The sequence below is a fragment of the Ranitomeya imitator genome, chromosome 3, assembly GCF_032444005.1.
Source record: "Ranitomeya imitator isolate aRanImi1 chromosome 3, aRanImi1.pri, whole genome shotgun sequence".
NCBI lineage: Eukaryota > Metazoa > Chordata > Amphibia > Anura > Dendrobatidae > Ranitomeya > Ranitomeya imitator.
The window spans coordinates 767,548,721-767,576,407 of NC_091284.1; the positions used below are offsets into that span (position 1 = coordinate 767,548,721).

At 50.5% G+C, this 27,687-nt stretch overlaps 1 protein-coding gene across 1 annotated transcript in view; it reads left to right on the forward strand.

Annotated features, from left to right (window-relative positions):
• The first annotated feature begins 20,947 nt into the window (after positions 1-20,947).
• USP12 (ubiquitin specific peptidase 12) overlaps positions 20,948-27,687 on the forward strand; it is a 100,415-nt gene continuing 93,675 nt past the window's right edge. Inside the window, exon 1 of the mRNA XM_069759049.1 lies at positions 20,948-21,045. Coding sequence (XP_069615150.1) covers positions 20,998-21,045 — 48 coding nt within the window. The 5' untranslated portion in view covers positions 20,948-20,997. The remainder of the gene's footprint in view (positions 21,046-27,687) is intronic.

Genomic DNA, 27,687 nt, shown 5'->3' on the forward strand with positions numbered 1-27,687 from the left:
GGGGCGCTATTCACTTTTTCCACAGCGCCGTTAATTAACGGCGCTGTGGTTTAAGTACCCTTAGCGGCCGCCGTTAAAAGGTGTATCGGCGGTCGCTAAGGGGTTAAAAATGCAATAAAAAAACACAAGTAACCAAATTTACTTAGGTGCAGAAAATCTGCAACAGCAAAATCTCATCATGGGAACGTAGCCTTGTGGGGAAAATAGGCACAAAAAACTGAGTGTTCTTGCAACAGAAATTGACATGTTGCATACTTCAACGACGCTCCGCCAGAGTAAAAAAAAAAAAAAAAAGCACAGTGGCCATGAGATTTCCATACAGTATGTTCACATGTTGCGTTTGTGTTCCCCCCCCCCCCCAGCCCAATGAGAGTGGTGGTAACAAAAACAGTGTGTACAATATACACACATGCACTCATTCTAATGGGTGAAAATTGCTGCACATACGTTCAATTACACACATGGTCAAAATTGTTGGTACCCCTCGTTTAATGACAGAAAAACCCACAATGGTCACAGAAATAACTTGTCATCGCGGAGTGAACGCTTGTGCATTTGTAGGTTTAGTTCCCTCGATGAGTTTTTGATGTTGCGTATTTTCACTCGGCAAAAAAACCCCAAAGTGTCTTACAGTTCCAGCATAGCAGATGGGATTCAGGGTATCTTCACACGTGGTATTGTCGGTGTGTTCCAGCATAATCAGTAAGATTTCTAAAATCACAGCACACACTGTTTTTTTTTTAGAGTATTTTGATCCCCGCTGTCTTTTTACTAAGATCCAGCGTGTCAATTACACACGTGGTCAAAATTGTTGTTACCCCTCATTTAATGACAGAAAAACCCACAATGGTCACAGGAATAACTTGAATCTGACAAAAGTAATAATAAAAGATCTATGAAAATGAACAAATGAAAGTCAGAAGTTGCTTTTCAGCCATGCTTCCACAGAATTAAAAAAAAAAAACTGATGAAATAGGCCTGGACAGAAATGATGGGACCCCTAAAATAATGTGACAAAAAGGGCATGTTAAATCGCGGTGTGTCCACTAACTAGTATCACAGGTGTCTACATTCTTGGAATCAGTGAGTGGCCGGTATATAGGGCTGCCGATACTCACTGTGTGTCAGACATAACGTATAAAAATACGGTCCGATTTTTACGGCCGAGATACGCAGAAAGGTTCCTGAACAGTGATCGGTATGTCATCTGTTGGCAAGGTGTGGCTGCGTATTTTGCGCATGTAAACCTCCGTATGGCATCCGTACCACAAGATTTTCTCGCCGGCTTGCTAAATGGACATATAGTGGATCCATCGGCTCAAATATTCGTGAAAACATATATACAGTATATACATATACAGTACAGACCAAAAGTTTGCACACACCTCATTTAAAGATTTGATCGCCACACGTTGCGTCCGTCGTGCAACGGATCCGTCGTGTTTTGGCAGACCGTCGGCACGAAAAAACGTTCAAGTACAGGTTTTTTTGTCCGTCGCGCCCGCCATTTTCTACCACGCATGCGCGGCAGAAACTCCGACCCTCCTCCCCGGACTTCAGAATGGGCAGCGGATGCATAGAAAAACTGCATCTGCTGCCCACGTCGTGCACAAATTTCACAACGTGCGTCGGTACGTCGGCCCGACGCATAGCGACGGACCTGTACCGACACAAGAGTGAAAGAGGCCTTAATGAGCGTTGAATTTTAAAAAAAAAAAGTGGGAAAAAACGGCATGGGCTCCCGTGCAATTTTTTGCGCCAGAGGGGGAAAGCCGACGGCCGGGGGCCAATATTTGTAGCCTGCTATGAATACCAGCCCGCAGCTGTCTGCGTAGCCTTTACTGGCCATTAAAATAGGGGGACCCCCCAAAAAAATGACCTGGGGTCCCCCTATATTTTATAGCCAGAAAGGCTACACAGACAGCTGCGGGCTGATATTCATAGCCTACAGAGGGGCCATGGATATTGCCCCCCCCCCCGGCTACAAATACCAGTCCGCAGCCACCCCAGAAAAGGCACATCTGTAAGATGCGCCTATTCCGGCACTTACCCTCTCTCTTCCCACTCCCATGTAGCGGTGGGATATGGGGTAATAAGGGGTTAATGTCACCTTGCTATTGTAAGGTGACATCAAGCCAGGTTAATAACGGAGAGGCGTCAATAAGATTATTAATTCAATAGTAGGAAAGGGTTAATAAAACACGCACACATTCGGAAAAAAGTATTTTAATATTCTTCATTTAACCATACTTACCATACTTCAGCACCTGCAAAAAAAGTAAAACAATAAACCGTATACTACCTGTCCGCCGTAATCCAATTAATAACGAGTGTCCCACGACGATCTCCCCTATAGAACAGTGACATCGGGTGATGTCACTGCTCTATAGGACCCTCAGTGACACACTGACAGGAGACAATGGCTCCTGCAGTGCATCACTGAGGTTACTAAAGTTCAAAGTCTTAATTTATGGCAATTGCTGCCTGGGAAAATTTCTCATGCAGCAATGCCATAAGTGAGGCTAGGGACTATTTTTTTTACAGCGGCGGAGGAATCCCTTCCTCCCGTCATTGTTTCTGGGGCCCCTGGAGAGCGGTTGCAACAGCTGTTGCTGCTGTTCTCCACGGGAGATCGTCGTGGGACACTCGTGGATTTCTGCGGACAGGGAGTATATTGGTTGTTTGTTTTTTTTCACCTTTTTTACAGATGACACTGGCTTTGGGGATCAAAATGACAAGTAATGGTGAGTATGAACTCTGTTTAATGTACTGTATGTCATATGTAATGTATGTAATGTATGAATGTACTGTATGGAGTATTTTTTTTTTTCATTCAACACATTAGCCGGATGATGGGACTACTACTGTCCCATCATTGGCTAATGTGTCAGTCACTGTCAGTGTAGTAGGCATCGTCCGACTTGTAGTCCCATCGGACGATGCCCGCACTGAGACACCCCGCACAGAGACACGCCGCAAGCCGCAGAGACCCCGCATAGACCCCCGCACAGACCCCCGCCCGCCGCACAGAGATCCTGCCCGCCGCACAGAGACTCCGCCCGCCGCACAGACTCCGCCCGCCGCACAGACTGCGCCCGCCGCACAGACTGCGCCCGCCGCACAGACTGCGCCCGCCGCACAGACTGCGCCCGCCGCACAGACTGCGCCCGCCGCAGAGACACCCCGCCCGCCGCAGAGACACCCTGCCCGCCGCACAGAGACCCCGCACGCCGCATAGAGCCCCAGCACACACGCAGAGAGCCCCACAGTCACGCAGACACCGCCTGCACACACACACCCAGTCTCCATCCACGCACCACCCACACTTCCTTATACTGCATAATTGCACTATAGGAACTTCCGATTTACGATATCGCAAAAATATCGGAACTCGGTATCGGAATTCCGATACAGCGAATATCGGCCGATACCCGATATTTGCAGTATCGGCCGATACCCGATATTTGCAGTATCGGAATGCTCAACACTACTGGTGACACTATTGGGGATTTATTCAAAATTGAATGCATACTGAACCAGCATGGCTACCACAGCGTCTTGCAGCGGCATGCTATTCCATCCGGTTTGCGTTTAGTTGGACCATCATTTATTTTTCAACAGGACAATGACCCCAAACACACCTCCAGGCTGTGTAAGGGCTATTTGACCAAGAAGGAGAGTGATGGCGTGCTACGCCAGATGACCTGGCCTCCACAGTCACCAGAGCTGAACCCAATCGAGATGGTTTGGGGTGAGCTGGACCGCAGAGTGAAGGCAAAAGGGCCAACAAGTGCTAAGCATCTCTGGGAACTCCTTCAAGATTGTTGGAAGACCATTCCCGGTGACTACCTCTTGAAGCTCATCAAGAGAATGCCAAAAGTGTGCAAAGAAGTCATCAAAGCAAAAGGTGGCACTTTGAAGAACCTAGAATATAGGGATTTTTGTGTACTCACCGTAAAATCCTTTTCTCTGAGCCACTCATTGGGGAACACAGGACCATGGGTGTATGCTGCTGTCACTGGGAGGCTGACACTAAGTAAATACAAAAAAGGGTTAGCTCCTCTGCAGTATACACCGCCCACTGGTTCCGGATAATACCAGTTCGTAGCAAAGCAGTAGATTAGCAAAAAAAAACTCTTAACCATAGAAACAACATGTCAGAGACTAGAACACTTATTATAGGCAACAAGCCAAACAAGGGTGGGTGCTGTGTCCCCCAATGAGTGGCTCGGAGAAAAGGATTTTACGGTGAGTACACAAAAATCCCTATTTCTCCATCGCCACATTGGGGGACACACGACCGTGGGACGTCCAAAAGCAGTCCCTGGGTGGGGAATAACAACCCAACAGTGTAAACTTATTGCACCTTCTGACTACAGGTACGCTACTGCTGCCTGCAGAATACGACTACCCAGGCTTGCATCTGAAGATGCCTGAGTATGGACATTGTAGTGCTTTGAAAAGGTGTGCAGGCTAGACCAGGTCGCAGCTATGCAAACCTGCTTGATTCCGAATGGCCCAGGAAGCACCCACCGACCGAGTGGAGTGTGCCCTGAGGCCCACAGGGATAGGCTTGCCTCTGACGCGGTAAGCCTCCTAAATAGTCGACCGAATCCATCTAGTGATTGTCGACTTAGAGGCGGCCAGTCCCTTCCGGTGTCCCGCCGGGAACACGAACAGAGCATCCATCTGTCGAAAAGACGCCGTCCTGGACACATACGTCCTGAGGGCTCTGACAAGATCCAAAGAGTGAAGAGCCTTCTCCACGCGGTGCGTTGGAGCAGGGCAAAGAGACGGAAGGACGATGTCCTCATTGAGGTGGAAGGAAGACACCACCTTCGGGAGGAAAGTAGGGGACGGTCGGAGAACTAGCGAAAAACCGGGTTAGAGGGGGGGCAGGAAAAATCGATTTTGTAACCGGAGGACACCAGATCCCTGACCCAGTCGTTGTGAACGACGGTGAGCCAGACATGATGGAACAAGAGAAGGTGTCCGCCAACTTTGCTGGTGTCGTCCAGACGGGATTGCGAGTCATTTGGAAGATGATGATTGGGGTCTGGATCCCATGGACCTAGACTGTGTGGAGCGGCCCCTCCAGGAATGGTTGGGCCTGTATGAAGCCTGAGGGCTCGTCTCTGGCGGCACGGCGCCCCAAACGAGGGGGAACTGGCCGATGAATGCCATGCGTAGGTTCCATGAAAGGGCCGAAACCGGGCCTGTGGCTGTCATCGGAACGTTTGTCTGAATCTCTGCTGGGGAAGGGAAGTACTTTTACCTCCCGTAGCGTCGGAAATCAGTTTGTCCAGTTTTTCACCAAAAAGACGGCCACTGAGATATGGCAGAAATGTGAGCGACTTTTTAGATACGGAGTCCGCTCGCCAGTTCCTCAGGCATAGCGCTCTCCTAATCGCCACAGCGTTAGCAGCCGTAAGTGCAGAGCAGTTAGCCGCGTCCAGGGAAGCGTTTACTAAGTAACCGCCAGCCAAGGAGATTTGATTTGCAAGCTCCGCTATGTCAGGAGAAAGGTCGCTGTTCTGTAAGGTCTTATGCAGAGAGTCTGCCCAAAAGGCCACGGCTTTGGCTACCCAGGTAGCAGCGAAGGAGGGGAAGAGTGCCGAGCCTGAAGCCTCAAAGACTGAATGGGCGAGGCTGTCAACTAGGCGGTCCGTGGGATCTTTGATAGAAGAGCCGTCCGGCACAGATAGGATAGTTTTAGAGGACAAACATGAGACAGGAGGATCCACAGGAGGGATTCTGTCCATTGTTTTCGGAGATCAGGAGAAAAGGGATATTTGGACTCAAGAGATCTCTGGCCCTGAAAACGTTTGTCTGGACGCTCCCTATGATGCTGGACTATGGCCTGGAACTCCGGGTGATTGGCAAACACCCTGTGAGTACGTTTAGTCCTTTTGAAGGACACCGAATTATCCGTACTGGAAGTCGCCGGTTCCTCGTCGACCTGAAGGGACTGGTTGACGGCCTCAATGAGACTATCTATAGTGCTCCGATAACCTGGCGACTCCAGATCTAGAAGCCCATCGGACTCAGGATCAGAGTCCTGGTCGGAAGAGGTGCCTGGGGAGCGAGAGTGGGAAGCAGAGCTACCAGACGCCGAGGCACCAGAGGGCCTGGGGGACAAGCTACGGACGTGCTTCCTAGATAGCCATTTGTGCCTAGAGTGAGCGGCCCCTGCAGGCTGAAGATTCCGCAGCCGTAGGGGGATGCTCCTGAATAGGCGGATCAGTGGTCCTGCTCCTGGTTGGATCCTGGAGGGACTCAATAGCCTTAGTCAAAGAAGCCATAGACTGCGAAAGTGACAAAGCCCACTCAGGGAGACTGGTCACCGCGGGCTCGTTTGCGGCAGGGGTCACAAGCATCACAGAGCAGGGCAGTATGCCCGCTTGGTAGCACAGCATGACAGGAGGTGCAAGAAGTAAAGAACACTGTATGCGTTTTTGCAGACTTTTTATGTTTCGGCAGAGACATGTTGTCTGCTAATTTCCGTGCAGGCTGTGCAGCCAGTAAAAATGGAGCACTATGCAGCCAGTAAAGCGGAGCACTGTGCAGCTACTAAAAAACTGAGCACTTTGTAGAGCTGAGCCTGCAGAAGGATGGGAGCTGTCAGCACGCAGCGCATGTACCCAGGTCCTGTGTCCAGATGTCGCACTGAGACCGGAGAGTAGAAGTGGCGTTGACGTCCCCCTGTTGTGGCAAGATGGCCACCGAGAGCTTGGTGGGCGCTTCTCGCAGTGTGCGAGGCCTTATGCGTGACACGTGCTGTGGGCGGACTGCAGCCTAGCAGTCAGAAGCCGGGGACTAAATTAGCGGTGCCCGGCCGCAAGATGCGGCTGAGCCCGCGGTGCGCTCGGGAGCCCCCCCTTACCCCAGAAGACTCACCTCTTGAGATCCTCTTCAGGCGAGGTATGAGGGGCGATGCAGTCCACCTCGATCCAGCGCCCTCTTGATGAGGAGCTGGAGAGGGACTGGGAAGCTCCTTGCAGCACCGCTATTCTTTTAGTGGTGGAGCAGAGGGAGGGCGGCCGGACAATACTCTGGGAAGATGGCCTCTGTGTATCCTAAGGGTTCGCTCCCCTAGGATTTCACAGGGCATGTCCACCGCCGAGCATCCCACGTCGCAGCAAAGGGTACAGGGAGTAAACTCGCCATGCTCGCCTGTTGGTGTTTTGGGGGAGATCGGACCCCTTAAAAGGGTCCGTCGCCCCTTCATCCTCTTGAGAAAAAAAAAATAATAAAAATAAAAACGTCTGGAAAGAAACAGACGTAGTGTGCCTCCTACGGACACCAAGCAAGAACTGTTATTATCCGGAGCCAGAGGGCGGTGTATACTGCAGAGGAGGAGCTAACCATTTTTTGTATTTACTTAGTGTCAGCCTTTTAGTGACAGCAGCATGCACCCACGGTCCTGTGTCCCCCAATGTGGCGATGGAGAAATAAAACATAATTTCAGTTGTTTCACACTTTTTTAACTATATAATTCCATGTGTTAATTCATAGTTTTGATGCCTTCAGTGTGAATGTACAATTTTCATAGTCATGAAAATACAGCAAAATCTTTAAATGAGAAGGCGTGTCAAAACTTTTAGTCTGTACTGTGTATATATATATATATATATATATATATATATATATATACATACACAGTCATGGACAAAAATTTTGAGAATGAGACAAATATTAATTTTTCCAAAGTCTACTGCTTCATTTTTTCTAATGACAATTTGCATATACTCCTGAATGTCAGAGTGATCAGCTTAACAGCAATTACTGTACTTGCAAAGTCAATATTTGCCCAGAAAATGAACTTTAACCCCCAAAACACATTTCAACATCATTGCAGTCCTGCCTTAAAAGGAGCAGCTAACATCGTTTTAGTGATTGATCCATTAACACAGGTGTGGGTGTTGATGAGGACAGGGCTGGCGATCAATCAGTCATGATTAAGTAAGAATGACATCACTGGACACTTTAAAAGGAGGCTGGTGCTTGGTATCATTGTTTCTCTTCAGTTAACCATGGTTATCTCTAAAGAAACACATGTAGCCATCATTGCACTGCACAAAAATGGCCTAACAGGGAAGAGTATCGCAGCTACAAAGATTGCACCTCAGTCAACAATCTATCGCATCATCAAGAACTTCAAGGAGAGAGCTTCCATTGTTGTCAAAAAGGCTCCAGGGCACCCAAGAAAGACCAGCAAGCGCCAGGACCGTATCTTAAAACAGTTTCAGCTGCGGGATCGGACTACCAGCAGTGCCGAGCTTGCTCAGGAATGGCAGCAGGCTGGTGTGAGTGCTTCTGCACGCACTGTGAGGCGGGGACTCTTTGAGCAAGGCCTGGTTTCAAGGAGGGCAGCAAAGAAGCCACTTCTCTCCAGAAAAAACATCAGGGACTGACTGATATTCTGCAAAAGGTACAGGGAGTGGACTGCTGAGGACTGGGGCAAAGTCATTTTCTCTGATGAATCCCCTTTTCGATTGTTTGGGACATCTTGAAAACAGCTTATTTGGAGAAGAGGTGAGCGCTACCACCAGTCTTGTCTCATGCCAACCGTAAAGCATCCTGAAACCATTCATGTGTGGGGTTGCTTCTCAGCCAAGGGAATCGGCTCACTCACAGTCTTGCCTAAAAACACAGCCATGAATAAAGAATGGTACCAGAATGTCTTCCAAGAGCAACGTCTCCCAACTGTCCAAGAGCAGTTTGGCGCCCAACAATGCCTTTTTCAGCATGATGGAGCACCTTGCCATAAAGCAAAGGTGATAACTAAATGGCTCATGGAACAAAACATAGAGATTTTGGGTCCATGGCCTGGAAACTCCCCAGATCTTAATCCCATTGAGAACTTGTGGTCAATCATCAAGAGACGGGTGGACAAACAAAAACCAACAAATTCTGGCAAAATGCAAGCATTGATTATGCAAGAATGGACTGCTATCAGTCAGGATTTGGTCCAGAAGTTGATTGAGAGCATGCCAGGGAGAATTGCAGAGGTCTTGAAGAAGAAGGGTCAACACTGCAAATATTGACTTGCTGCATTAACTCATTCTAACTGTCAATATAACCTATTGGTACTCATAATATGATTGCAATTATATTTCTGTATGTGATATAAACATCAGACAAACACTTTTGGCCATGACTGTATATACACTCCCTGACAAAAGTTATGTCCTTATCCATGTTATGTAAATAAAAGCCTATAACCTGACGTTAAATTCATCCATTGGTTGTATAAATTATTCTTTTGAAAGCTTAAATATTCAGAAAAATTCCCACGCTACAGTTCATATGAGTTTATGCCACCAGGGGGCACAGCTTTGATGACGGCACCGCAAGTCCCCAAAGCTATGTTACCATCATTTCATTCATTCCCCAGTCTTTTACAATCGGGAGCGGATGCATTAGCAGGCTCCTGGTTGTAACTGTATTTAATCCCTTCAGATGGATTTACATCGTGGGACATGATTGTATGGCGGACAGGTATGGAATATTGTTGCTTTTTCATTTTCTTTTTTTTACAGGAGAACGAGGGTCTTCAGTTGGATTGAGCTTACAATAAAGATAATAAAAACCCCATGTGTATTTATTTCATTAAAATACTTTATTCATATTCATAATGTGTGTGTATTATTAACCCTTTACTACTATTAGATTAATAATGGATAGGTGTCTTATTAACATCTCTCCATTATTAACCAGGCTTAATGTCACCTTACAATAGCATGGTGACATTAACCCCTTATTACCCCATATCCCACCGCTAATCGGGAGTGGGAAGAGAGAGGGTAAGTGCCGGAATAGGCGCATCTTACAGATGTGCCTTTTCTGGGGTGGCTGGGGGCTGATGTTTTTAGCCGGGGGGGGGGGGGGGGAGGGGGGGCAATAACCATGGTCCCTCTCTAGGCTGTTAATATCTGCCCTCAGTCACATACACATTAGATGGACCTGAGCCTACAAATGCACAAGCGTTCACTCTGCGATGACATGCTGGAGTGGCCCTCCACAAAACTCACCTAAAAAAGCCCCAATAAAGTGCTCAAAAGAAGGAACATATTCATTTTTATATAAAACAAATTGGTGTTCACATGTTCAGTCTTTTGAGCATCATTAAACCGCTTCAGGTTCCTTTCTAGTATAGATGGTTAGCACTCGACCACGTAGAGAAAAGGTGCCAGTGAAAAGGAACCAAAAGTTCCGTAAAGTCCAAAATAGATATAGAATCACTGCACTCAATGGAAAAGTATGCTTTCAAGTGAATAAATTTTATTTACGGTGGTAGGTGAAGCGACAGTTTTGACGTTTCGGCCGGACTCCGGCCTTTATCACATAGTCGCCTTTAAGGTCACCGAAAGATTATTGGCACCGTTTTTTGGGAATATCTCAAATTGGTGATGTACATCCAGTTTAATGGATGGTCCAGGGGGGAGTTTTCGGCAAGCCAAGGGAGCACTGTCCTGACTGTGACAACTGTGAAGAATTGGTGGCGCAGTAGTCCTGCGGGAGCAACGGCGTGCTCGTGCAGTATATGTGTACTGCACGGGAGGAGGAACAGGAGCAGCAAGCTAGGGGAGCGCTGTCCTGACAGTGGCAACTGAGTAGGATTGGTGGCGCAGTGGTCCTGCGGGAACAACGGCGTGCCGGTGCAACGTGTGTCAGGTTCCTGTTTGGGTGTCTTTTTGAACATTTTACTTAGAAAACCACTAGCTTTTTCTTCAATATGGAAAGGAGTAAAAAAAAAAAAAATCCAGGAAACGCCAACAAAAAAAGATACCATAAAAAACGCTGGAAAAAAGCTCAAAAAAGGCTAAGAAAGACGTTTCAGTAAATGACAGCAACTTCTTGAAAAATTTGGATGGTTCATCTGGAATCACGGAGGGAATTCACCTCTTGCAGAAAAGATTGCAAAATTATAAAATTAATGTGTGTCCATTCAATAAAACCTGGGCTGATTCCTGTAAGGCCGGTTTCACACGTCAGTGGCTCCGGTACGTGAGCTGACAGTTTCCTCACGTACCGGAGACACTGACTCACGTAGACACATTAAAATCAATGTGTCTCTGCACATGTCAGCGTGTTTTCACGGACCGTGTGTCCGTTTGGAAAACACGGAGACATGTCAGTGTTCGTGGGAGCGCACGTATCACACGGACCCATTAAAGTCAATGGGTCCGTGTAAAACACGTACCGCACAGGAGACAGCGCTACAGTAAGTGCTGTCCCCCCAGCGTGGTGCTGAAGTCGCTATTCATTTCTTCTCTCCAGCATCGTTCGCTGGAGAGAAGATATGAAAAATCTTTTTCTTTTTTGTGTTTAAAAAAAAAAGATCCCTGTCCCCAGCCCCCTCCCACCCCCTGTGCGCCCCCCCGCTGTTAATAAAATACTTACCCGGCTCCCTCGCTGCTTCCTGTCCTCGCCGCAGCTTCTCCTGTATGAGCGGTCACGTGGTGCCACCCATTACAGTGATGAATGTGGGGTTGGGGACAGGGATCTTTTTTTTTAAACACAAAAAAAAAAAAGATTTTTCATATCTTCTCTCCAGCGAACGATGCTGGAGAGAAGAAATGAATGGCGGCTTCAGCACCAGATGCAGGGGACAGCGCTTAACTCTAGCGCTGTCTCCTGCACGGTCCGTGTGGTCCTCAGTCGGCACACGGGCGGTACACGGCTGCCGCAGGTGTGCCACACTGATGTTCAACGTGAGCACACGGACACGGATAATTCCAGTACCGGAATTATCTGGACGTGTGAGACTGGCCTAATCAAGAGGCCACATGCGCAATAAAGCAACAAAATCTCAATAAGGAAATTTCAGCACCGCGCCAAAAGGGGAAGAGGAGCTTGATTGGAAAGTCTGCCAGGAAAGAGAGGTTTAGGCCCAGTTCACACTGAGCGTTTTGTTTCTGCAGCAAAACCTGAGTGCTTGGCAGTAAAGAAGCTGTGGAAAGAACGCAGCTTTTGTGGCGTTTTGGTATGTTTTTTTCATTTTTTTTTTTACTTTCAATTCAATAGGTGAAAAACGCTGAAATTACATGCTCCATGTCCAAAAACCCATGCAAAGCCCAAAATACTGATGACAAAAAAAAAATGTGTGTGCATGAGATTTCTGAAATCCAGGAGGTCCTGCTGGATCCAGGATGGTTGGGAGGTATGTGTTTGTAAAAAAATAAAATAAAATCTGATGCATATGTTATTTTTGGAATCTGGAGAAGTTTGTACAGATTTTGGCTAATTAAAGGGGTTGTCTACTACTAGAAAACCCTTTATAGAATGGAACTTGTCATTAGACTCATGCTAATGACTGAATCACAGGAAATGCATGCAGTGCCTCAGGGCTACAGGGGTTCTCTGGTGTCATTCCCCCCGGCTGCAGTACATCCCTGGGCTACAGACCTGGATCTAGGGAGCAATAGTAAGAGGTTGTCCAACAGTGCAGAGAGAACCCTTTACCATTACATTAGAGTTCACAATGATTGCTGTCCACACCGGTATTCTGGGCTCTGGACAGATATTACTGCTCTCACACACAGATATTTACAGAACAAAAGACAAATATTTTAGGACACTTCTTTCTTTTTAGCAGACATGCTCCAGACACATATTACATGAAGATCTGCAGAGAAACGGAAAATGCGCAATGTACAAAGGATTGAAAGCGCAGCGAGGTCGGGGTATTGAGGACGTAAAAATGCCAGGAAAAAAACGAATGTTAAAAATGTCACAAAATAAAAAGACACCAGAGACAGAGGTCACGAATTACATAAACACGCCGAATAAAAAGTAACACATTGTGTGCGGTGCGGGATTAGCGGATATAGTTATATTCCTACTGGGCTCCGTATGGTGAGCAGAACGGGCAAGTGAATGGGTTCGTGACAAAAAAGGACAAGTACACCCCTGTATTACACACGTACCCTAGGGTGCCAAGGAAATGCATGGTAAAAATTAAGCAGCAAGTTTTTGAAGGTCTTACCTCCTTATTTTGTTCCTTTTTGGGCACAGATATTTTATCATTTTCTTTTTTTAAGGTTAGTTGTCATTTACTGGTTGCTCAATGGCACATCATATTGCAGTTTAAATGTTTGCTTAGTATTTATCTTCATGCATATCCCGCGTTATGTATGCATATTATACCGTTTACCGATCGGATTAATTGATTTTATATTTTGATAGATCGGGAGTTTCTGAATGCGGCGATACCAAATGTGTGTGTATATACATATATATACTGTACATATACCTTGAGCAAGTGGTAAATCTAAATGTAATGTCAACATATTTTACATGGTGAATCCTTATGCCAAAAGGAACAAATTTGAGGGGTAAGTCTGGGTTCACATTACGTTTTGGAAGTCCGTTAACACCGCCATTAAGTCCTATGTCGGACGCATCGCTAGTGCACGCCCACAATGGAGGTGTGCTAGCGATGTGCCGGCATTGAGTGACGGACCCTGGGACGTGGGCTGCAGTGTTTCCGGGTCCGTCACTGCTAGCGCAGATAGAGCATCTACTAGCTGTACCTGCGCTAGCGATGTGATATACCGGCACTTCCGTTAACAGCAGCCCGTTAACGCATGTGTTGAGTGAGCTGCTTTAACGCAATGTGAACCCGGCCTAAGACTTACCAATTTGCAAAGTTCATTTTTCCTTGGCACCCTAACGTACCCCGCTGTATTACTCGTACCCCAATATTACACACGTACCCCCCAGTATTACACTCATACCCCCCAGTATTACACACGGTACCCCCATATTACACACGTACCCCCTGTATTACACTCGTACCCCCATATTACACACGTACCACCCTGTATTACATATGCAACACCCTGTATTACACTCGTACCCCCATATTACTCGCACCCCCCTGTATTACACTCATACCCCCCCAGTATTACACACGTAACCCCATTATTACACACGTACCCCCCAGTATTACACACGTTCCCGCCAGTATTACACATGTACCCCCCCAGTACTACTCGTACCCCCATAAGTAACCCCCATATTACACATGTACCCCCGTATTACACAATTACACCCCAGTATTACTCTTATTCCCTGTATTACACTCGTGCCCCCAGTATTACACTCGTACCCCCCAGTATTACACAGGTACCCCAATATTACACACATATCCCCAGTATTACACAGGTACCCCCCAATATTACACTTGTACCCACCCAGTATTACACTCATACCCCCCCAGTATTACACTCGTAACCCCCAGTATTACACAGGTACCCCAATATTACACACATACCCCCCAGTATTACACACGTACCCCCCAATATTACACTCGTAACCCCCCAGTATTACACACATACCTCCCCAGTATTACACACGTACCCCCCCAGTATTACACTCGTACCTCCCCAGTATTACACACGTACCCCCAGTATTACACACGTACCCCCCCAGTATTACACACGTGCCCCCCAGTATTACACACGTACCCCCAAGTATTACACACGTACCCCCCAGTATTACACACGTACCCCCCCAGTATTACACTCGTACCTCCCCAGTATTACACACGTATCCCCCAGTATTACACACGTACCCCCCAGTATTACACACGTACTCCCCCAGTATTACACACGTACCCCCCAGTATTACACACGTACCCCCCCAGTATTACACACGTACCCCCCAGTATTACACATGTACCCCCCAGTATTACACTCGTACCCCCCAGTATTACACACGTATCCCCCAGTATTGCATACACCCCAGTATTACACACCGGTCCCCCCCCAGTATTACACATGTACCCCCCAGTATTACACATGTGCCCCCCAGTATTACACACGTACCCCCAAGTATTACACACGTACCCCCCAGTATTACACACGTACCCCCCAGTATTACACTCGTACCTCCCCAGTATTACACATGTACCCCCCAGTATTACACACGTACCCCCCCAGTATTACACATGTACCCCCTAGTATTACACACGTGCCCCCCAGTATTACACACGTACCCCCCAGTATTACACACGTACCCCCCAGTATTACACTCGTACCTCCCCAGTATTACACACGTACTCCCCCAGTATTACACACTTACTCCCCCTGTATTATACACGTACCACCAGTATTACACACGTACCCCCCCAGTATTACACACGTACCCCCCCCAGTATTACACATGTACCCCCCAGTATTACACTCGTACCCCCCACTATTACACACGTATCCCCAGTATTGCATACACCCCAGTATTACACACGTACCCCCCAATATTACACTCGTACCCCCTGTATTACACACGTACTCCCCAGTATTACACTCGTACTCCCCCAGTATTACACACGTACCCCCCCAGTATTACACACGTACTCCCCCCAGTATTACACACGTACCCCCCAGTATTACACACGTACCCCCCAGTATTACACATGTACCCCCAGTATTACACTCGTACCCCCCAGTATTACACACGTATCCCCCAGTATTGCATACACCCCAGTATTACACACGTACCCCCCAATATTACACTCGTACCCCCTGTATTACACACGTACTCACCAGTATTACACTCGTACTCCCCTGTATTACATACACCCCAGTATTACACACGTACCCCCTGTATTACACTCGTACCCCCCAATATTACACTCGTACCCCCCAATATTACACTCGTACCCCCTGTATTACACTCGTACCCCCCAGTATTACACTCGTACCCCCCAGTATTACACTCGTACCCCCCAATATTACACTCGTACCCCCTGTATTACACTCGTACCCCCCAGTATTACACTCGTACCCCCCAATATTACACTCGTACTCACCAGTATTACATACCCCCAGTATTACACACGTACCCCTCAGTATTACACTCATACTCCCCTGTATTACACACGTACCCCCCCCAGTATTACACTCGTACCCCCCAGTATTACACTCGTACCCCCCAGTATTACACTCGTACTCACCAGTATTACATACACCCCAGTATTACACACGTACCCCCCAGTATTACACACATACCCCCCAGTATTACACACGTACCCCTCAGTATTACACTCGCACTCCCCTGTATTACATACACCCCAGTATTACATACGTACCCCCCAGTATTACACTCGTACCCCCCAGTATTACACTCGTACTCACCAGTATTACACACGTACCCCCCAGTATTACACTCGTACCTCCCAGTATTACACACATACCCCCCAGTATTACACACGTACCCCCCAGTATTACACACGTACCCCTCAGTATTACACTCACACTCCCCTGTATTACATACCCCCCAGTATTACACACGTACCCCCCAGTATTACACTCGTACCTCCCAGTATTACATACCCCCCAGTATTACATACACCCCAGTATTACACACGTTCCCCCCAGTATTACACACGTACCCCCCAGTATTACACTCGTACCTCCCAGTATTACACACGTACCCCCCAGTATTACACACGTTCCTCCCAGTATTACACACGTACCCCCCAGTATTATACACGTACCCCCCAGTATTACACTCGTACCTCCCAGTATTACACATGTACACCCCCAGTATTACACACGTTCCTCCCAGTATTACACACGTACCCCCCAGTATTACACTCGTACCCCCCAGTATTACACATGTACCCCCAGTATTACACTCGTACCCCCCAGTATTACACACGTATCCCCCAGTATTGCATACACCCCAGTATTACACACGTACCCCCCAATATTACACTCGTACCCCCTGTATTACACACGTACTCACCAGTATTACACTCGTACTCCCCTGTATTACATACACCCCAGTATTACACACGTACCCCCTGTATTACACTCGTACCCCCCAATATTACACTCGTACCCCCCAATATTACACTCGTACCCCCTGTATTACACTCGTACCCCCCAGTATTACACTCGTACCCCCCAGTATTACACTCATACCCCCCAGTATTACACTCGTACCCCCCAATATTACACTCGTACTCACCAGTATTACATACCCCCAGTATTACACACGTACCCCTCAGTATTACACTCATACTCCCCTGTATTACACACGTACCCCCCCCCAGTATTACACTCGTACCCCCCAGTATTACACTCGTACCCCCCAGTATTACACTCGTACTCACCAGTATTACATACACCCCAGTATTACACACGTACCCCCCAGTATTACACACATACCCCCCAGTATTACACACGTACCCCTCAGTATTACACTCGCACTCCCCTGTATTACATACACCCCAGTATTACATACGTACCCCCCCAGTATTACACTCGTACCCCCCAGTATTACACTCGTACTCACCAGTATTACACACGTACCCCCCAGTATTACACTCGTACCTCCCAGTATTACACACATACCCCCCAGTATTACACACGTACCCCTCAGTATTACACTCGCACTCCCCTGTATTACATACCCCCCAGTATTACACACGTACCCCCCAGTATTACACTCGTACCTCCCAGTATTACATACCCCCCAGTATTACATACACCCCAGTATTACACACGTTCCCCCCAGTATTACACACGTACCCCCCAGTATTACACTCGTACCTCCCAGTATTACACACGTACCCCCCAGTATTGCACACGTTCCTCCCAGTATTACACACGTACCCCCCAGTATTACACACGTACTCCCCCTGTATTATACACGTACCCCCCAGTATTACACTCGTACCTCCCAGTATTACACATGTACACCCCCAGTATTACACACGTTCCTCCCAGTATTACACACGTACCCCCCAGTATTACTCGTACCCCCCAGTATTACACTCGTACCCCCCAGTATTACACTCGTACCCCCCAGTATTACACTCGCACCTCCCAGTATTACACACGTACCCCCCAGTATTACACACGCACCCCCCAGTATTACACACGCACCCCCCAGTATTACACACGTACCCCCAGTATTACACACGTACCCCCCAGTATTACACACGCACCCCCCAGTATTACACACGCACCCCCCAGTATTACACACGCACCCCCCAGTATTACACACGCACCCCCCAGTATTACACACGCACCCCCCAGTATTACACACGCACCCCCCAGTATTACACACGCACCCCCCAGTATTACACACGTACCCCCAGTATTACACACGTACCCCCCAGTATTACACACGCACCCCCCAGTATTACACACGTACCCCCAGTATTACACACGCACCCCCCAGTATTACACACGCACCCCCCAGTATTACACCCGCACCCCCCAGTATTACACACGTACCCCCAGTATTACACACGTACCCCCCAGTATTACACACGTACCCCCCAGTATTACACACGTACCCCCCAGTATTACACACGTACCCCCCAGTATTACACACGTACCCCCAGTATTACACACGCACCCCCCAGTATTACACACGCACCCCCCAGTATTACACACGCACCCCCCAGTATTACACACGTACCCCCAGTATTACACACGTACCCCCCAGTATTACACACGCACCCCCCAGTATTACACACGTACCCCCAGTATTACACACGTACCCCCCAGTATTACACACGCACCCCCCAGTATTACACACGCACCCCCCAGTATTACACACGCACCCCCCAGTATTACACACGCACCCCCCAGTATTACACACGCACCCCCCAGTATTACACACGCACCCCCCAGTATTACACACGCACCCCCCAGTATTACACACGTACCCCCAGTATTACACACGTACCCCCCAGTATTACACACGCACCCCCCAGTATTACACACGTACCCCCAGTATTACACACGCACCCCCCAGTATTACACACGCACCCCCCAGTATTACACACGCACCCCCCAGTATTACACACGTACCCCCAGTATTACACACGTACCCCCCAGTATTACACACGTACCCCCCAGTATTACACACGTACCCCCCAGTATTACACACGCACCCCCCAGTATTACACACGTACCCCCAGTATTACACACGCACCCCCCAGTATTACACACGCACCCCCCAGTATTACACACGCACCCCCCAGTATTACACACGCACCCCCCAGTATTACACACGTACCCCCAGTATTACACACGTACCCCCCAGTATTACACACGTACCCCCAGTATTACACACGTACCCCCCAGTATTACACACGCACCCCCCAGTATTACACACGCACCCCCCAGTATTACACACGCACCCCCCAGTATTACACACGTACCCCCAGTATTACACACGTACCCCCCAGTATTACACACGTACCCCCCAGTATTACACACGTACCCCCCAGTATTACACACGTACCCCCCAGTATTACACACGCACCCCCCAGTATTACACACGCACCCCCCAGTATTACACACGTACCCCCAGTATTACACACGCACCCCCCAGTATTACACACGCACCCCCCAGTATTACACACGCACCCCCCAGTATTACACACGCACCCCCCAGTATTACACACGTACCCCCAGTATTACACACGTACCCCCCAGTATTACACACGTACCCCCCAGTATTACACACGTACCCCCCAGTATTACACACGCACCCCCCAGTATTACACACGCACCCCCCAGTATTACACACGCACCCCCCAGTATTACACACGCACCCCCCAGTATTACACACGTACCCCCAGTATTACACACGCACCCCCCAGTATTACACACGCACCCCCCAGTATTACACACGCACCCCCCAGTATTACACACGTACCCCCAGTATTACACACGTACCCCCCAGTATTACACACGTACCCCCCAGTATTACACACGTACCCCCCAGTATTACACACGTACCCCCCAGTATTACACACGTACCCCCCAGTATTACACACGTACCCCCCAGTATTACACACGTACCCCCCAGTATTACACACGTACCCCCCAGTATTACACACGTACCCCCCAGTATTACACACGTACCCCCCAGTATTACACACGTACCCCCCAGTATTACACTCGTACCCCCCAGTATTACACTCGTACCCCCCAGTATTACACACGCACCCCCCAGTATTACACACGCACCCCCCAGTATTACACACGCACCCCCCAGTATTACACACGTACCCCCCAGTATTACACTCGTACCCCCCAGTATTACACACGTACCCCCCAGTATTACACACGCACCCCCCAGTATTACACACGCACCCCCCAGTATTACACTCGTACCCCCCAGTATTACACACGTACCCCCCAGTATTACACACGTACCCCCCAGTATTACACTCGTACCCCCCAGTATTACACTCGTACCCCCCAGTATTACACACGTACCCCCCAGTATTACACACGCACCCCCCAGTATTACACACGCACCCCCCAGTATTACACACGTACCCCCCAGTATTACACTCGTACCCCCCAGTATTACACACGTACCCCCCAGTATTACACACGTACCCCCCAGTATTACACACGCACCCCCCAGTATTACACTCGTACCCCCCAGTATTACACACGTACCCCCCAGTATTACACACGCACCCCCCCAGTATTACACACGTACCCCCCAGTATTACACTCGTACCCCCCAGTATTACACACGCACCCCCCAGTATTACACACGTTCCCCCCAGTATTACACACGCACCCCCCCAGTATTACACTCGTACCCCCCAGTATTACACACGCACCCCCCAGTATTACACTCGTACCCCCCAGTATTACACACGCACCCCCCAGTATTACACTCGTACCCCCCAGTATTACACACGCACCCCCCAGTATTACACACGTACCCCCCAGTATTACACACGCACCCCCCCAGTATTACACACGTACCCCCCAGTATTACACTCGTACCCCCCAGTATTACACACGCACCCCCCAGTATTACACTCGTACCCCCCAGTATTACACACGCACCCCCCAGTATTACACTCGTACCCCCGCATTACTCCCTCCTCTGCCGGCTGTCGGGGCCGCGCCCTGGGTGCTCGTGCTCGCGGTGTCGGGAGCGCGCGGCTCCGGCCTGTCTGCTGGCGGTGATGATAAGGGTGAAGATGGCGCCGGGCGGATGGAAATCCTAATGACAGTCTCCAGGATCGCTTCTATCTGTACCATGGTAGGTGCCCGAGGCCCGGCCGCCGGCTGCGCAGGGAGGCCGCTGTGTGCAGGGCGCAGTGCTCGGTGTGCTGCTGCGGGCCGGAGCGCCTGCTCTGCGGTGTGGGGCAGTACGAGAGGCCGGGGATGCAGTGCGGCCTGTGGCTGGCAGGCTGAGTGCTGGGGGAAGTTGTGCAGAGTGTGCTGCAGTGTGGCCGCAGCTGGCAGCCCTGGGCGGCCACAGGTGGAGCTGCAGGTGCCCCGTGTCCACAGCTGTGCACACATGGGGCTGTGGTGCAGGTGCAGCAGACTGTGGTGTTCTGTGCACGCGTCCTTCACTTGTCCTGTCAGGTGGGGTCACCTGGGGTCTGCCCATCGCCTGGGGTCTGGCCATCACCTGGGGTCTGCCATGTGTGCCCGTCACCTGGGGTCTGCCGTGTGTGCCCGTCACCTGGGGTCTGCCATGTGTGCCCATCACCTGGGGTCTGCCCATCACCTGGGGTCTGCCCATCGCCTGGGGTCTGGCCATCACCTGGGGTCTGCTGTGTGTGCCCGTCACCTGGGGTCTGCCGTGTGTGCCCGTCACCTGGGGTCTGCCATGTGTGCCCATCACCTGGGGTCTGCCCATCACCTGGGGTCTGCCATGTGTGCCCGTCACCTGGGGTCTGCCGTGTGTGCCCGTCACCTGGGGTCTGGCCATCACCTGGGGTCTGCCGTGTGTGCCCGTCACCTGGGGTCTGCCGTGTGTGCCCGTCACCTGGGGTCTGCCATGTGTGCCCGTCACCTGGGGTCTGCCCATCACCTGGGGTCTGCCCATCACCTGGGGTCTGCCATGTGTGCCCGTCACCTGGGGTCTGCCATGTGTGCCCATCACCTGGGGTCTGCCATGTGTGCCCGTCACCTGGGGTCTGCCGTGTGTGCCCGTCACCTGGGGTCTGGCCATCACCTGGGGTCTGCCGTGTGTGCCCGTCACCTGGGGTCTGCCGTGTGTGCCCGTCACCTGGGGTCTGCCGTGTGTGCCCGTCACCTGGGGTCTGCCGTGTGTGCCCGTCACCTGGGGTCTGCCATGTGTGCCCGTCACCTGGGGTCTGCCATGTGTGCCCGTCACCTGGGGTCTGCCATGTGTGCCCGTCACCTGGGGTCTGCCATGTGTGCCCGTCACCTGGGGTCTGCCATGTGTGCCCGTCACCTGGGGTCTGCCATGTGTGCCCGTCACCTGGGGTCTGCCATGTGTGCCCGTCACCTGGGGTCTGCCATGTGTGCCCGTCACCTGGGGTCTGCCATGTGTGCCCGTCACCTGGGGTCTGCCCATCGCCTGGGGTCTGCCCATCACCTGGGGTCTGCCGTGTGTGCCCGTCACCTGGGGTCTGCCGTGTGTGCCCGTCACCTGGGGTCTGCCATGTGTGCCCGTCACCTGGGGTCTGCCATGTGTGCCCGTCACCTGGGGTCTGGCCATCACCTGGGGTCTGCCATGTGTGCCCGTCACCTGGGGTCTGCCATGTGTGCCCGTCACCTGGGGTCTGGCCATCACCTGGGGTCTGCCGTGTGTGCCCGTCACCTGGGGTCTGCCCATCACCTGGGGTCTGCCATGTGTGCCCGTCACCTGGGGTCTGCCATGTGTGCCCGTCACCTGGGGTCTGCCGTGTGTGCCCGTCACCTGGGGTCTGCCATGTGTGCCCGTCACCTGGGGTCTGCCCATCACCTGGGGTCTGGCCATCACCTGGGGTCTGCCATGTGTGCCCGTCACCTGGGGTCTGCCGTGTGTGCCCGTCACCTGGGGTCTGCCCATCACCTGGGGTCTGCCATGTGTGCCCGTCACCTGGGGTCTGCCATGTGTGCCCGTCACCTGGGGTCTGCCATGTGTGCCCGTCACCTGGGGTCTGCCGTGTCAGCGCATCACCTGGGGTCTGGCCATCACCTGGGGTCTGCCGTGTGTGCCCGTCACCTGGGGTCTGCCGTGTGTGCCCGTCACCTGGGGTCTGCCATGTGTGCCCGTCACCTGGGGTCTGCCGTGTGTGCCCGTCACCTGGGGTCTGCCTTGTGTGCCCGTCACCTGGGGTCTGCCATGTGTGCCCGTCACCTGGGGTCTGCCATGTGTGCCCGTCACCTGGGGTCTGCCATGTGTGCCCGTCACCTGGGGTCTGCCATGTGTGCCCGTCACCTGGGGTCTGCCATGTGTGCCCGTCACCTGGGGTCTGCCATGTGTGCCCGTCACCTGGGGTCTGCCATGTGTGCCCATCACCTGGGGTCTGCCATGTGTGCCCGTCACCTGGGGTCTGCCATGTGTGCCCGTCACCTGGGGTCTGCCCATCGCCTGGGGTCTGCCCATCACCTGGGGTCTGCCATGTGTGCCCGTCACCTGGGGTCTGCCGTGTGTGCCCGTCACCTGGGGTCTGCCATGTGTGCCCGTCACCTGGGGTCTGCCATGTGTGCCCGTCACCTGGGGTCTGGCCATCACCTGGGGTCTGCCATGTGTGCCCGTCACCTGGGGTCTGCCATGTGTGCCCGTCACCTGGGGTCTGGCCATCACCTGGGGTCTGCCGTGTGTGCCCGTCACCTGGGGTCTGCCCATCACCTGGGGTCTGCCATGTGTGCCCGTCACCTGGGGTCTGCCATGTGTGCCCGTCACCTGGGGTCTGCCGTGTGTGCCCGTCACCTGGGGTCTGCCATGTGTGCCCGTCACCTGGGGTCTGCCCATCACCTGGGGTCTGGCCATCACCTGGGGTCTGCCATGTGTGCCCGTCACCTGGGGTCTGCCGTGTGTGCCCGTCACCTGGGGTCTGCCCATCACCTGGGGTCTGCCATGTGTGCCCGTCACCTGGGGTCTGCCATGTGTGCCCGTCACCTGGGGTCTGCCGTGTCAGCGCATCACCTGGGGTCTGCCCATCACCTGGGGTCTGCCACGTCTGGCCATTACCTGGGGGGCTAGTAACACCCCGCCTGGAGATCAGTAGTGGGCCCCTCGCACACAGGACTTTTTTTCTGTGACCCAAATCCGATGCTGACCCCCCAGTCTGACGCCGCTGTGTAGGGGACTGTTCACACCACGTTTATTTTTCTTGGGATTTTGAAGTGAATCTGATAAAAATCCACATCGAAATCCCCTCGTCACCTTGTTAGTGCAGCGGCGGTCCGAAGGGGACATCGATCTGAGGATCCACAGGGAAAAGAAACGAAAAGTCTGTTATTTCAGCGATGGAAGTATCAAGCATGCGGCAGACAATTTCTGTGATTTTAGGAGCGACGGCGCGTAGTTCCCATAGGTAAGCGTTTGGGGATGGATGCCATACAGGGTACGCCCCTGAGAAATGCTGCAGCTTGTTGTGTGCACACGGAGGGTTTACCACAAGTGTTTTAGTGGAAACCGCTTCAGGAAACGCAATCTCTTGGGGAAGTTTTCAAACAGTTTTTTTTTCCCCTGAAACATTTTTTTTTTTTTTTTGCGGCCTTCTGATTGGACGGTACAAAATTTGGAGCGTTTCCCATCAGGACCCGCGTCCAAAAAGTGACGAGCGCTTTTCCCTTTCCCACTTGGCATTTTTCAAAATCTGAAGTGTAAGAAAAACTTTTCGAAACGCTGAAGATATGACCAGAAAAATGGTTTTGGCAGAGAAGGAATGCTTGAAAAAGGCCGGATGTGCGGCCGAAACGTTGCTATCGTACCATGGCTGGAATAAAGTTCTTTTCTATTGGATAACACCCGTTTGGAGCGCTGTTCTTCCTTCTCTGCTGAATCTGTGCGTTTCCAGGAGGGTTCCCTGGATCTAGATCGAGCGCCCTCAGGAGTGAGTGCTGTTGGTCATTTGTATACTGGATCAGAAAAATGGTTTTGTCATAGACCTGGTTAGGAAGAGTCTTTCAAGTCTTTTCAGTGTTATTTTTCAAGTTTTTTTTTTTTTTAAAGGGAACCTGTCAGCCCGTTTTTTCAGATTGAGATAAAAATACTGTTAAATAGGGCCTGCGCTGTGCGTTACAATAGTGTATGTAGTGTACCCTGATTCCCCACCTATGCTGCGAAATACATTACCAAAGTCGCCGTTTTCGCCTGTCAATCAGGCTGGTCAGGTCAGGTGGGCGTGGTGACATTGCTCTTTTCTTCCCCAGCTTTCCGTTGGTGGCGTAGTGGTGTGCGCATGTCCAAGTTCCGAATCCCCTGCGCGCAGGTGAAGAAACAGCGCGCGATCTGCGCTATTGCCCCTGTCATCGGTGGGGGCGGCCATCTTCCTGGGGCCGCGCGTGCGCAGATGGAGTGCTCTGCTGCACGGGGCTTCAGGAAAATGGCCGCGGGATGCCGCGCGTGCGCAGAAGAGATCGCGGCGGCCATTTTCCCAAAGCAGAGTTTGCATCCCGGCTTTGGGAAAATGGCCGCCGCGATCACTTCTGCGCACGCGCGGCATCACGCGGCCATTTTCCTGAAGCCCCGTGCAGCAGAGCACTCCATCTGCGCACGCGCGGCCCCAGGAAGATGGCCGCCCCCACCGATGACAGGGGCAATAGCGCAGATCGCGCGCTGTTTCTTCACCTGCGCGCAGGGGATTCGGAACTTGGACATGCGCACACCACTACGCCACCAACGGAAAGCTGGGGAAGAAAAGAGCGATGTCACCACGCCCACCTGACCTGACCAGCCTGATTGACAGGCGAAAACGGCGACTTTGGTAATGTATTTCGCAGCATAGGTGGGGAATCAGGGTACACTACATACACTATTGTAACGCACAGCGCAGGCCCTATTTAACAGTATTTTTATCTCAATCTGAAAAAACGGGCTGACAGGTTCCCTTTAAGAAGCTGGCCCACTCAAAAAAAAAATTTCATAAAAATTCAATGCACACGCACTCTTAGGCCATGTTCACACAGTGCGTTTTTTACCGCGGAACCGCGGCGGTTTTGCCGCTGCGGTTCCGCAGCTGTTTTCCATGCAGGGTACAGTACACTGTACCCTATGGAAAACAGGAACCACTGTGCACATGGTCCGGAAATTGTAAAAAAAAAGACGCGCTGAATAGCTCCCGGAAAAAAGAAGGAGCATGTCAATTCTTTTTCCGGAGCCGCAGCGGTTCTGCACCCATAGACCTCCATTGTGAGGTCCAAACCGCAGTAAAACCCGCAGATCAAAAATATATCTGCGGGTTTTACTGCGGTTTGATGTGCAGAACCGCTGCAGCAGGAAGTGCGGGGAGCGGGCGGAAGTGCGTGGGCGGAGTGTGGCTGCCCCCCCCCCGTGTTCCGATCCCGCCCCCCGTGCTCCGATGCCCCCCCCCCAGTGCTCCGATGCCCCCCCCCCCAGTGCTCTGATGCCCCCCCCGTGCCCTAATCTCCCCCCCTTATACTCACCCGGCGTCCCGGTGTCCGTCCGGCCGTCTTCTCCCTGGGCGCCGCCATCTTGCAAAATGGCGGGCGCATGCGCAGTGCGCCCGCCGAATCTGCCGGCCGGCAGATTCGTTCCAAAGTGCATTTTGATCACTGAGATATAACCTATCTCAGTGATCAAAATAAAAAAATAGTAAATGACACCCCCCCCCCCTTTGTCACCCCCATAGGTAGGGACAATAAAAAAAATAAAGAATTTTTTTTTTTTTTTTTTTTTCACTAAGGTTAGAATAGGGGTAGGGGTAGGGTTAGGGTTAGGGGTAGGGTTAGGGGTAGGGGTAGGGTTAGGGTATTTTCAGCCATTTTAACCCTAAAAAAATTCCTAGAAAACACACAGACTCTGGCTAGAAAACTGCATCAAAAAAACGCATCAAAAAACGCATCAAAAACGGACCAAAAAAGGACCAAAAAAAGGACCTGCGTTTTCTGCCAAGAGCTGCAGTTTTTTAAAAAACAGTCAGGAAAAAAAAAGGATGGAAATCCTGAACGTGTGAACATACCCTTACTGTGCTGGATCCAATATCCATCCATTTTTGTGATTTCCCCAATTCCCCCCCCCCCCCCCCCCCCCATATCATTGCAACATCTTTTCTTGTATACAAGTAGTTTCCAGACTTTTCCTACCCAATAAAGAGGTACAAAACAATTGGGCAGGGCTCAGATAAATTACTTGCTTATTAAAATTAATAAAAAAAATATATATATATATGTGTGTATATATGTATGTATATGTATATATATGTGTGTATATATGTATATATATGTGTGTATTATTAGTACAAATATGAATCTTTTTACGTGAACCATCAATAGGTATGAGATTTCCAAAACCTCATGCACACACTTGTTTTTGTTTTTTTTTCACCAAATTTGTGAACTTCATTGTGTCTGAAATCTACAGCATTAATCAATTCTTTCAGCGTTTTTGCAGCTTATTTTTAATATTCGACCATAAACAGTGCAGCAAACAGGTTATGTGGCACTTTTGGTGAATAAGATGAACTTTATTAAATGAACTGTAGACAGATCGCACATGCCGTCCACGTAATAAGAAACGCTGCAAAAGCTGCATTTTGGATGCAACATTTTTACTGCCAAAAGTGCAGGTTTTGGCTGCAGGAAAAAAAATGCAGCATGTAACCATAGTCTTAGGCTACTTTCACACTAGCGTTAACTGCAATCCGTCACAATGCGTCGTTTTGCAGAAAAAACGCATCCTGCAAAAGTGCTTGCAGGATGTGTTTTTTCCCCATAGACTTGTATTGACGACACATTGCGACGGATTGCCACA